The 13723-nt window shown below is 38.0% G+C and overlaps 2 protein-coding genes across 2 annotated transcripts; both read right to left on the bottom strand.

Annotated features, from left to right (window-relative positions):
• Positions 1-17: 17 nt before the first annotated feature.
• Positions 18-1401, bottom strand: LOC134741082 (probable palmitoyltransferase ZDHHC24). Its single transcript, XM_063673846.1, has 2 exons — positions 1209-1401; positions 18-1112 (listed from the first exon to the last, which is right to left on the bottom strand). The coding sequence occupies exon 2, from the start codon at positions 867-869 to the stop codon at positions 36-38; it is 834 nt and encodes a 277-aa protein (XP_063529916.1). The 5' UTR covers positions 870-1112; positions 1209-1401; the 3' UTR covers positions 18-35.
• Positions 1402-4762: 3361 nt separating this feature from the next.
• On the bottom strand, positions 4763-13144 carry LOC134741050 (trifunctional enzyme subunit alpha, mitochondrial). Its single transcript, XM_063673806.1, has 14 exons — positions 12954-13144; positions 12733-12839; positions 12314-12500; positions 11225-11417; positions 10964-11085; positions 10545-10774; positions 10153-10332; positions 9784-9950; positions 8923-9152; positions 8535-8727; positions 7801-7936; positions 7210-7430; positions 6971-7087; positions 4763-5338 (listed from the first exon to the last, which is right to left on the bottom strand). Exons 1-14 carry the CDS (start codon positions 13021-13023, stop codon positions 5203-5205), a joined length of 2289 nt encoding a protein of 762 aa, XP_063529876.1. The 5' UTR covers positions 13024-13144; the 3' UTR covers positions 4763-5202.
• Between the last annotated feature and the right edge of the window lie 579 nt (positions 13145-13723).

The raw sequence follows: 13723 nt of genomic DNA, 5'->3' as shown, positions 1-13723 counted from the left end.
TAAAGGATATAATATAAGTCATTAATACTAAACAATTATTTGTACTTATTTTCATAATGCCATTGTATGCCATCACCTGGCAATGGACTCTGAATAAATGGCAAAATCCATGTCAAGTACCATCTTACACCAAATACTTCTATTAAATTCCTTCTCCATCCTTTATTGTAATTACACTCATTATATTTTCTCTCTGGTGTAGTTTGACCTTTAAAAACATTACTAAAATGATAGTAAGCTAAAAATCCTGTGAACAAGGATACTATGAAATTAATGACAACTATAAAAATGTACACACTTTCAAAGCTAGCATCTACTGCAAAATTTGCTAGTGGAAAAATAAATCGAATGATAGCCAGTCCATGGTTCCATGATATAAAAGTAGCCAAAAACTTAAGATTATAGTAAAATGCATAAACCATAGCAATGAATATATATAGAGTTAAAAGTATAAAATATCTATAGTTAAAATAACCAACACAAGAAGTAAGGTAGGTGCAGTGATGATCTCTTTTTAATATGCATATGTTACAAATGTTACAGTGCCATGCGCGAGGCGGCCGCAGACACTCACACACTGAACAAAAGCTCCAGTCATGAGTTTGTTTACTATCCAACATTTTTCCTTTAATACTACTATCAGTTAACATTCCATATATCATATTGCCTACAATATTAAGTAACAGAAAAAATGCTATACACAGATGAATGGCATGCTTTGACTTATCTTTTTCGACTGCTGGTAATACAATGCACAATTCAAAATAGACAAATACTGGGATCAGGATTAATATTAATAAAAGGTAAAAAACGTGCTCTAAAACTCGTTTTATGGGCTTATTTGTAATAGATTCTAATTGTATCAACATTTTGTCCAAGCTATGATTAAAAACGGTTAACAATCCCAATCAATAATATTCTCAGATTTTGTAACTTGAGCAGTACATTTACTCAATGCTATGGAATGTAATTCAGTGCAGTAACACAAGAATCCACGCAAAAAAATTACAAAATGAAAACTAATGTTTACAAAGAGCTTCCAATAATACTTAACTAAGTTGAAGCCACATTCAGCTTATAATAGCAGTTTTAGGTTGAGACTGACAACTGTCCTGAAAGTGAGAAATTGTTTATTAGTAAATGGTAATTTAGGATACGTGATATGATACAGTAGTTCATAGATTTTGCAAATACAGCAAGAACCTTACCTAGATTTTAACGGAGTCAAGAACCTGTTCGTTTCCAGTAAATTTTGATTTTAAATCAGTGCACCAGATACAACTTCACTGTACAAAATCTTGTAATTTTTTTCGTTATCCTGATTTATTATTAAATTCAGTAAGCTGTATTTAAATAGTATAATTTAAAACTCTACAACCTGATAGTGAAATGCATGCTTCAATGTTGTTCCTCCTTTCAGCAATGTGACGTATATGTGACGTTTTCAGAAACTTCAGAACATAGACATAGTATATACAAGTAGTTATAGACGCGCCACCGAGCGACCGGGATTAAGAGAAAGAATATACATATAAAATTTGGGCAGCATAGGATTTTTTCTCTTTCACTTATAAATTTCGGTATTTCGCCATCGCCTACCTATAATGCCACCCGGTAGGTGATATGGACAAAGCATGGCACTATTTTCTCTTTCCTCTTATAGGAATCGCAATAAGACTATCTTTCTCTATTAAAGAGTGGCAGGCCCTTGATATGACTAGAGCAAGTACCGAACGTTTTATAAGGGTCCTCCACACTCATGCGCGAATCGCGGCGGTGGCGCCCACTACCACAATCTGAGGGTCTATCGCGAAACACGAAAATCGAAATTTCGTTATGTAACATCTCTGTCACTCTTGCTTATTCGAGCGATAAAGAGGCAAATAGAGAAATTTCGGATTCGCGTTTCCCTGTAGATCCTCTGTAAACAAACCGCCTTGATGCATCAATGTCATATTTTATTATCTCTGAAAACTTGTCAAAACCTGTTAAACATGGAGACTATATAAAGGAGCCAAATCTCTATGTATGAAAAGTGTCCATCAAAAAACAGTAATGAGGGCTATCGTTTTTTTGCTCACCAGTTGGCGCCTCTGTTGATGGTGGTCCAAAAGACTAAAGAACAGCTGTCAATCATTGAAGTGACAAGTGACATTTGACATTTCAACCTATGGAAAAGACCACCATCTACATTAGCACCCCTAGCGGCGAATTCATACGCGTTAGCCCTCATTAGGCGGCGCCACCATACACCGAAATACTACCAAAAACAACCTACGTAATTTGGTCGGGTTATTTGTTGCCTTATATGGTTCATGTTATACTCATGTCCCAGAGCCTAACTAGCGCCACCGAAGAGACTAGGAACGGTCACTTTTGCAACAATTCTGCCATAAGAGATTTTCTATACCATCCATACTGTTAAAGGTACAGTCATAGACATAGTATAGTAGTTATAGACATGAAGCCGAGCGACCAGGGGTAAGAGAAAGACATATTCATGTATTGACAGGTTAATGTATTTGCTTATTAGGATCACCAACAGAAGATACAATTTACATACTAGTATTAACTTACAAAAAGGGCACATTTTTTATTGATCCCCCACTTACAGGCAATCACAGCATGCATTATCATTATTATTATTTATGATGGCAGCATAATCCTTTTTCTCTTTCACTTATAAATTTCGGTATTTCGCCATCGCCTCTTACCTATGCTGCCATAACCCGACCATGAAAAAAAACCCGGTCGGTGATAAGGACAAAGCATGGCACTATTTTCTCTTTCCTCTTATAGGAATCCCAATAAGACTATCTTTCTCTATCAAAGAGTGTCAGGACTATCAATAGTTCTGCCATAAGGCCCCTCCACACTCATGCGCGAATCACGGCGCGAAGCCGCGAACGCGAGTGTGGAGACTAGTTCGCTATTCAGCGAAATCGACTCCACATTCGCGGCTTCGCGCCGCGATTCGCGCATGAGTGTGGAGGACCCTTAAGAGATTGTCGTCCTTTCTATATAGTAGGAAATCTTAGATCCCGTTTCCTTGCATTTTTGAGACAAAGCAAACCGCTTGGAACAGCTGTTCCTGGGGGTGATCTGAGCTGATTTAGCCCGGTTGCCACGAGGTCCCCCCAGCAAGGTGGGCAGGGTAGGGGGGGGGGGGGGGGGAGTGTCTCCGGCGTGCCTCACTCTAAAATGTATATCTGCATACATCTAGCAAATATATCAAGTTTGGTGTCTTTTTCGTGTAATTCGAGGATGAAGAATTCATTTCTGTGACTAAATTTTCACTCACCCATACAAAAAATACGAGAAATTCAAAATTGAAAAAAAAACTACACTTTTTTTTCGAAAATCATTTACAGAATGAAAACTATGACGATTTGCTCTAGATAAAAAATACCTGTGAATAGCCCAGTTATCCTACTATACCTATATAGAATAGAAAACTTGTCACACATTTTTTTATAACTCTGTTAAAAAAAAATGTTTTGTGAGGCGCGGCGTACCTGCGTTGTAAAAGCGGTATGCAGCTTTTAGGATTTTTAAGTATGTTTAGATGATTTCTGATAAGTTGTTATTCTTCTGGTTGTAGACTACATTAATAAATTACTTCTGGACGTGATATATACATACAAATATAAATTAAATCCATACTAATATTATAAATGCGAAAGTGTGTCTGTCTGTTACCTCTTCACGCACCGATTTAGTTGAAATTTGGTATACAGATAGTCGAGTCCCTGGGAAGGACATAGGATACTTTTTATCCCAGAACTCACCCTTCAAGGGTGTGTAATGTGGACTTGCCAGTTCGCGCTTCGCGCCTTCTTTGACGCGGGCTAATAAACCGACAAAAAACGGGGAACTAGGCGCGAAGGCGTGAACAATCTGCGCAATCGACGCCACACTTACGTTCGCGGCTTCGCGCCGATTCGCGCATGAGTGTGGAGGGCCCTTAACAGACAACCATATTTTTTTTAAGATTATTAAATTTTAGTGTCTACAGACACCGCGACCTTGGTGCGGTGCGACGCACGTATTGCGGTGCGGCACACGTAGGTTTCGATAGTGTGTAAGGTGGTCGCCCTACGTTTAAGGACGCAGATATAAGTTAGAGCGAGAAAGAGATATTTTGACCGCACCAAAGTCGCGGTGCGGTGCGATAGTCTGTTACGACTTTTAGAAAATTCACCTTGCAGGATAGAAGTAATTCCAAATTCCAACGTGACGTCATACATGAAGGACAATAGTTATTTGTTATGAAATCGTGACTTAATATCTGGGAGACCGAGCTTTGCTCGGAAAACATATAAAAACTCAAAAATGCGCGTTTTCCCAGACATAAGACCTAGCTAGATCGATTTTTCGCCCCCGAAAACCCCCATATAGCAAATTTATTCAAAATCGTTAGAGCCGTTTCCGAGATCCCAGAAATATATATATATAGGTATATACAAAAATTGCTCGTTTAAAGGTATAAGATAAATTAACACTTGCACTGCGTGTGCTATCAAAATCGTTGCACTTTTCATGGTCTAACTACATATTTCGTTTCGGTTCACAACAAATGTACTTACTTAGTAGAAATAAAACTAAAATTTGACGGTTTTTCGAAAAAAAAAGTAAATGGTACCCCTTTTAATTGAAAATGCCCATAAATGCAGTTGGTTTAAAAGTGACCGTTAGAACTGGTGTGGGACTTGCGTTCCTAAATAGCGCGCGATTTAGGCACACAAAATAGTAACAATGCGTGTATAAAATAAAATAATTTATTAGGTTACAACAATCATGCAATATCTTCTCGGATTTTTAGTGAAACACTGGAGACATAATCTTATCTTTAAAACAAAGTTAATAAATAGGGTCAATTTAATCAAAATACAATGTTCCAAATCTGTTTTTCACTTATACAAACCTATTAGAGTTAGACCAAGATAAGTCTGCAATGATTTTGATAGCACGCGCAGTGCAAGTGCTATTTATACGTCATAATTTCATAGAAGTTTGAACGTAAGAAGTTTGTTTGTAAGTAACGTTTGACGTTTAAAATAACGCACTACGTGTGCTATCAAAATCGTTGCAGACTTATCATGGTCTAACTCTCAACTATCCATAATATCCTCGACCATTCGTCACTGTGTCTGTCATGAACACAAAATCTCTGGCGTAATCTACTCATTTAAAATTGGCAGTTTACTTATGGAATTTCTTGCTCGTGTCTTTGGCCATGTCTACAAGGGTCTGGGCGGGCTTGAAGGGTGCTCCATAGTGTCCTTGGAACTCTTCCATTTTCTTTACCAGTTTGTCAGCTCCAAATTGATCGACCCACCTGAAGGAAATATTCATTCTTAGCATGAAACATGTTACGAAGAAAAATAAATAAAGACTAAGTAAAATGCTCAGTTCCTACAACAATGGCACAGAATAAGTAATTGTATTATCATACAGAACGACCACGCACCGCCTCGCCCCGACTCGAATTACCTCGCCCCGCGACACCAGATTGCTGCCTTTTCGCCGGCCGCTCAGTTCGGTTAGCGACGCGGTCACGCGATGACGGAACGTTCAAAATGCCGATGTATTATGCTATGTATGGGTGACTATCAAATTGGAAAAACAAAGATTTTTTTTATATGTACTTAATAATACTTATACCTACGTGTAGTGTACCTAACATGTAGGTACCTATATAATACTGATAATACATCAAATAACGCGTTTTCTACGATCACATTAATTTAAAATACAATTTGTCGAAAACCCAAATGTACGTCAATGTAACAAAGTGTAAAATGTGTGATAATATTTAGATCGGTACCTACCTAGTACCTACCTACCGATTTCAACAACCTGTTCGTTAAACTTGTGAATGTTAGCTAACATTCAACTACCTATAGGTAGGTACATAGATATTATTTCTTCGTAAATATTTTACACTTTTATCATATCAAAAAAAAAAAACTATATATACTTAATCGTTTAAATTAATAAAAACAATAATGCAAATACCTATTTATAATAATTCCGCTTTCAAAGTAGGTACAGTTGAGTGTAAGATTATAAACCGACCAAGGACAAATTGCTTTGTGAACGGTAGATTGCCCATACAATTTGGTTTGTTTACGTTTCGGTCGGGTTATTCTGCGTGTGCGGCCGGCCGCGGCCCGCTCGTGTCACTTCGGCAGGCCTCGAGAATGCTCGGCTCCGCCTTCGCCGTATGTCAGCGCCGCACGAGGGCTGTGTGTGTTGTATTTGAAACTTTAATAGCACTACTTGTTTGATGTTGTTACTTCTTGGAAATAGGTACTTAAATTTACTAAATGTTACACTTTTAGTTTTTGAATTAAGAGCACTGTCCTGCAAATACAACATGTACTTTTCTTTCACATTTTGTGCAAATAATCCGAGGAACTCAAACCATGATTGGAAATATAACGCTGCGCTGTATTCTCATAAATATGACGGGCATAAATCGGAAGAATAGAACCGCGTAATGTAAATTATGCGAACTTAAAAATGGTTTCTTTAATTACGGAATATTTCTATTCCTTAGTTAGATATTTACATTAGGTATGAGTATTACGACAACGCTCCGTGAACTCAAAAACATCTAAGTGGCAGCCCTAAGCAGCTTACGCACACAAAGACGCGTGTACAAACGTGCCGTTCACACATGTAAACGCAAGCGAGTTTTGATGTATGGCGTGTCCGCCCTGTGACAATGGTTCCAAAGGAGCGTGCGGCCTTACTTGATGTAAGCAATCATTGTAGTTTATGTACAATCTCCAATTCTAAGGGCCAGCTGCAGCAGTAAACTATGAAATTTCGCATACAATAAAATTTAGCTAATGTTTTAACGGTGACAGACTTTTTGGTGCAACCAACCTCAGTGCCTAACGTAAAAGGTTGTTATTTCTGGCTATAACTCGTTTAGGTATATGAAAATTCTAAACAAGTGTACCTGAAAGGTCCTCCAGTGAATGGCGGGAATCCAAGTCCGAACACGGCGCCGACATCTCCTTCCAGAGGGCTGTGCAAGATCTTTTCCTCCAAGGACAGTACTGCCTCGTTCACAAACCTGTTGATCATAATACAATTTCACTAACGACTTTGAGACCACACGACTCATAAGGTAGAACTATGGGCGATATTTCAGTGCGTTTTAAGCTAGTAAAGGATTTGCAAAAACTGTAAGCTTACCTTGACACCATTCTTAACTGTTGGTCCTCAACAGTGTTGGCGCCAAGAGGCTCCAGGGAATATTTCTTCACCAGAGCTATGGCTTCCTGGTTGATTTCCTTGTTTTTAGAGCCCTTCTCATAAACGTAAAAGCCCTTGCTGGATTTGCGTCCCATGAATCCAGCCTTCACCAAGTCTTGCATGATATTGATGTTGCCACCGCTAATGCGGTCTCCGAATGCCTAAAAAAAGATTTAAAATTATTATACCTGCTTTGCCATTACAAATTAACACGATATTAACGCGACGGAAACTAACTTCTTGTTTCTGTTTAATCCGTATGGATCCGGTGAATCGGCCGTAATCTCTGTCTAATAATCAGTGATATTTATAGGCCTTGATTATGAAGGGAGGTCTGTCTGTACGTAGTGCAATAGTGAGACGTAAAATAGGCTGGGGCCCATATTTCGATCGCTATTGTACTAAAATTACTATAAGTTTAACCTAAGCAGTCAAATCATATTAAAACGATATTGTAAGAATATCGTTCAATAACCCCATTTGATTTTGAGTTCCCTAGTCACTGGCGATGAAAGAGATACACAGACGCACCTTGGCCAGATCGGCCGCGATGTGAGAGCCGACGTCGATGCCGACCTCGTCGGCCAGCGTGGCCGCGCCCACGGGGAAGCCGAACTGCTTCGTCATGTTGTCCAGTGCCTTGGGATCCACTCCTTCCTGGAGTAGCCTGGAACCAAATGTATAATTGAAACAAAGTTACCCTCTTATTCATAAAACTTAGCAACCTCTCACAACACAAACCTCTGTTACATTTTGTCACTTTCTAACAAACAGAAATGTCAAAATGACCGATAGGGACAAACGATTACTATTTTACGTATTAACGGTTTGTTAGATTTGATAAACGTTTATGAATAACGCCATTGGTACTTTGCCCTTTCGAAAAATAAATTTAGCTCAAAAAATAAAAATAGTTTGTCAAAGGACGTCATTTCAAACATACAGACAGAATCATACTATCTTTGTCTTACACTAGTACTAGCACCCAAAAGAAAAGGATGAGTATATATTTTTTGTTCTTATTTACTGACAATTTGGTTTGACCAACTATATGTTCGACCAGACCTAACATTCGGCCACCCTGCAAGCGTCGTGTCCTCGGGATGACATGTGCTCACCAAATGGGCTGTCTGATCATAGAAATCAAAAGAATGCGAGTACATTAGTGTAGAAGCGATGATGACCATTGCATGTCGACATAAGATTCGGCCATCCTCCAACCTACGCGTCCTCGTGATGACAGCTGGCACATGGCACGTGCTCACCGAATAGCCTCGCTCAGCATGGTGGAGAGGATGCGCGTGGTGTAGAAGCCGGGCCCGTCGCCGACGGTGATGACGACCTTGCCCTGGCGGAGGCCGACGGCCACGGCGGCCGCGGACGTGTCGGCGCTGGTGCCCGGGTGCGTGATGATCTCCAGCAGCTGCATCTTGTCCACGGGGGAGAAGTAGTGCATGCCTAACAGAAACATATACTAAATAAGTAATTATTTTTCATACACTCATACATAGGTAATGAACATACCCCGGGGTTTTGGGTGCGGGAGTGATTTCGTGTGTAGTTTGTTGTAAAATAATTCCACTATGAATTAAAAATAGGTAGTAAGTTCCAAATGTGTTTAGGAATGTCGAAATGAAGTGTATGTAAACATACCGATAACTTTCTCAGGCCGGCTGCTCCCAGCTGCGATCTTGGTGATGGGAATGGCGCTGGTGTTGGTCGCGATGATGCAGTGCTGCGGCACCACCGCCTCCAAGTCCTTGATGACCTTGTGCTTGATGTCGATGTTTTCGAACACTGCCTCGATCACGCAGTCTACGTTTTTGAACTTGGCGTAGTCCAATGTTGGGGTGAGATTGCCTAAGATTCTGTCTTTCTGGATGCTGAAAGTTAATTACAATTCTTTTGTAATTAAATTTGAATAGATGGCTTCTGTTTCTTGTCTTCAACGAATCGCAAGAAGGGATTCATTAAATGAAGCAATTAGCAGTCTGATTCAGTGAAGAAAATTTAATAGTTATTATTTAGGGTTCCGTACCCAAAGAGTAAAAACGGAACCCTATTACTAAGACTCCGCTGTCCGTCTGTCTGTCACCAGTCTGTATCTCATGAACCGTAATAGCTAGACAGTTGAAACTTTCACAGATGATCTATTTCTGTTGCAGCTATAACAATAAATACTAAAAACAGAATAAAATAAATATTTAAGTGGGGCTCCCATACAACAAACGTGATTTTTTCCCGTTTTCTGCGTAATGGTACAGAACCCTTTGTGCGCGAGTCCGACTCGCACTTGGCCGGTTTTTTAACATTGCGTTAGGTACGATAGGTTTAACGTTACAATATAAATATAGTAATAATAAAGGTATAAATCAAATGTGCCATTAGGTCCATTAGTAATAATCGAAATGATAAGGAACTCAAAGTACAAAGCCCAAGATTCAGTTGTTGGTTACAAACACGTTACAAAGATCAAAATTTAGATAAGTGGCAAATTTAATTAAGCTAACTTACGCGGACATCCTCTTCCTCTTAACAGCATTGGCCAGACCAGTTTGGATCTGGCCCACTCCGCGGTAGAGTCCAGCAGTGGTCGCGTCCTTCATCACCACCTTGTAGCCTTTGTCAACAGATACATGGACAATGCCGGCGCCCATCAAACCCGCGCCTAGCACACCAATCTGTGACAAAATAACACCATAATAATATGCTTCCACAGTCATGGTTACCACCAGCACACTAAAGTTTTAATAAAAATCCTAAACACTAATGTTTTAATAAAAACGAATACATTAAGGCAATGAGTAGAGAATGAGAGTGATGAGTGAATCTTGTATGTGTCAAACAAATTATTTACTTTGAAACTGTGCTGTGGGTACTTACAGTCTTGACCTCAACTTGGGACTTGCCGAATCTGTTCTTCTTGCATTCAGTTTGTCCTCTAAAGAGACCAATGAGACCTTTGCTCTGCGGCGTCATGGCCAGCTCGCCAAACCCTTGGGCTTCGGCTTCGTATCCCGCCACGCGGCCTTTGTCCACTCCTGTTCGGACTACTTCTAAGATCTGAAAACAAATACATTGTTAATAATTTTCATGATAAATACAAGTAACAATTTAAAAACTTCCTTGATCAAACCCAATCTAAGAACTTAAAAGGCTGCTTTATATTTAATTTTGGGTCATTTTAAAGAGTAGACGATTCTTAGTAAATCCCTTCATCAGGCCTATAGACAAATAAATAAACTTTGAAACCCTTTAGAAACAAACCAATTTACCTTAAGCGGGGCAGGGTAAAGGCCGCGAGACGCCTTCATTACTTGCTCTTTGGCTTTGTTGAAGATCATGTTTTTGACCATGTCCCACTCCATGACGGTTGCGGTTATTTTATTGACGAGACCAGTCTTAGTTCTGTCAACCTTCATCTTGCCTGTTGCAATGTCTTTTGCTATTTGAACAGCCACAGTTTCTAAATATTTCATTGTGTTGTCAGCAGGCAGGCCTAACCCTAAAATAAAAAGATTTTAAATATGAACATATGTATAAGTACATACCATCATGAATGTTGTTTATGAAATATTCTTAAATTGGATGTAAATTTTTGCTTATTCGAAAACATTGAACTGTCAAGACATATATTTTTACCTAGTTTAAATGTATAATAAAAAGAACAGCTTATTAAGGAGAAAAAACTCACCAGGTCCAAGGGGAGATACTAATAAATCAACAATTCCAAGTTTTTTCGCTTTATCTGCCTTTACTGTCTTCCCTGTAAGTGCTAAGTCCAATGTTGTGGGAATAGAAGTAAGAGCTGGCAACCTGAGAAAATAAATAAAATTATTTATCAAATATTTAATTCTTGTCTTGTCTTGATAATTTAGATTCAACACACTCGTCGTGGTCGTCGTCGTTCGTTTAACTTATTTATTTATTAGCTATCTCAAAATTTTCAAAGTACCTTTGAGTGCCACCACCGCCAGGCAGAAGTCCCAGCATGACTTCTGGAAGCCCAAATCCAGTCTTCTGGTCTTTAACAGCGATGCGGTACTGGCATGCCAGCGCAGTCTCTAGCCCGCCTCCAAGGCAGCTGCCTTGAATAGCCGCAATGAAGGGCTTGCGGGACGCTTCCATTCTTCTAAAGATTTCATGGCCTGAAATATTTTTATAACCTTAACAAAAGTTTTATAATATATACATAATATTTCCAAACACAACAACCCTTGACTCTATAAAACATATGTCTATAAGTTAGAGAGTAATGGTAAAAGAAGATGGAATAGAAGTCAGTTCAGTCCCTCTTTTGTCACTCTTCTTGTCCTTGTCCTAAACTGCGTAGGAACGTATTCAGTTTATACAACTTGTACCAGAGCCATGTTAAAGGAAATTTGTATGGGAACTTTAACACAAAAAATTCTCGAAAACTTGGTGGGGAGATTGCTTAGATGAGTATGTTCTATAAAAAAATATGAGCCCTAAACTCCACGTCAGTTAAAGTGCAGTTGAGCCGAAAATGGACTCAGACATGATAGAATTAATGGGTGTTTATCAAAATTATCTGATATGTCAAGAGATTTGGAATTAGCCTAATATAACTTATTGTTCTACTATGACTGAAGTTTAAAAAGTTTGCTAGTGTTTATTATATTTGTTTTGGAAAGAAAAACTTTAATAAAAAAGTTAATTGTTGTAAGATAATAATTTTATTTATAGATTGTATTCTTTTAGCAATAAACTGTCCATGAAATTATCCATGTTTTATTTATAATTCCTACCAACATAAATAAAAATAATAATTAAAAATTGAATATTATAAACTTGAAATAAAAACCATATTCCAATTGTCATTGCATAAGTTTTGGCTACAAGCCATAGTAACATGGAATTGAATGCATTTGGATCATTCACTTCCTCCATTTGTTGGATCATCATGGTTACATAAATGAATATATTAAACTAATTCATCCCTGTATTAGGATGTTATGGCCTAAATAACTTCTTCCTAGAAATAGGCGATTTGTTTTAATAAGTATGGGGCAAGGATAATTACCTCGTTTTGATAAATTAACTACTTCTTCTTTTGTTTTGCAAGCTTCAATCATAGAAATATCTGCACCAGCAATGAAACATCCTGGTTTGCCCGATATCAGCACGGCAGCTTCAATGGAAGGATTTGATTCAACTTCATTTAGAATGTTTGTGACCTCATTCATCACCTCCGTGTTAAGGGAGTTTACCTACAAAGATTTCAAAAACACACTTTTTACATCCCTAAAGTCTTACTATTTAAACATAAAAACAAAAGAAATACCTATTTTTAAAGTTATAATTATTATACTTACCACATTCATTTAACAATCATGTGAAATTAATATAATTATGAAAACAATATTTGCAAATTATTGAAATCACTGCTTAACGTTCTAACCAAGTACATGTTGTTTCATTATAAATTTCTGTTTTACCGACCTTAACATTAGGGGAGTCCAATGTCACCACATACACGCCGTTGACTATTTTGCACTTCGTATGTACATGATTAGCTGCAGCCGCTGCATAATTTCGACTCTGGAAGCCTAAATTGAACAATAATTACAAGTTATCTTTCCAATTTTCCATACATACCCTGTACTAAGTCTTCAAATTATACTTGCACTCGAAAAGTTTTAAAGTCTGAAGTCTAATCTTACCTGCCAGAAACTTAACATCTTTTCTATTTTTCAGGATCCTTAGGGCACTAAGTAACTTATGATTGGCCATGTTGCAACTACCTAACTTAAACAATAAATTAACAAAACTAAATGACTATTAAATAATTTTAGGCCAGACTTTGAACCTAAACTTTCGTCGTGGAATTGGATGTCGGAGGGGTGTTAGATAAAGCAGGGGGGAAGCGGAGGTGACTGACTGACATTGACCGAGTCGAGTGAATCAGTGAATGAAAGAACGATGAATGATTGAAATCAAATGTCACAACTAAAACCATTTAAGTTACTAATTTTATGAGTTTTTATAATCAATAACGATGCATTTAATAAATATACATTAATTATTTATTTTTAGGTACTTAGGTAAGTGAATACTAAGAAATTGTTCTAAATACCCTTAAGTAACACAACGGACGAATTTTTAGATGTCCTGAATAAGCGATATGACGTCACTTTTCGTGGCGCGAATTACAAAATGCATATTTTCCTATCATGTTCGATAAATAGTAAAGCGGGATTTACATTACGAAATTAGTGTCATGCATGTAGAATTTCATGAAAGTATATTGATCTAAACCTAAACTAACGCGATTTTCAGTCATAACTTTAAACAAATACGGGACTAAATCGCGTAAAAACTTACGTTTAATTATGGCCAGTCTGCCTGTGACCACGAACTTAACGTTACGTCCGAAACGTGAGCCCATAAATAAACATAGGTAAGTTTTTATGCGATTAAGTCTCGTGCTAGT

Source organism: Cydia strobilella, chromosome 4 (assembly GCF_947568885.1).
Source record: "Cydia strobilella chromosome 4, ilCydStro3.1, whole genome shotgun sequence".
NCBI classification, from domain to species: Eukaryota; Metazoa; Arthropoda; class Insecta; order Lepidoptera; family Tortricidae; genus Cydia; species Cydia strobilella.
Note: the sequence above shows the minus strand (reverse complement) of the source record. Positions and strands in the feature narration are given on the sequence as shown.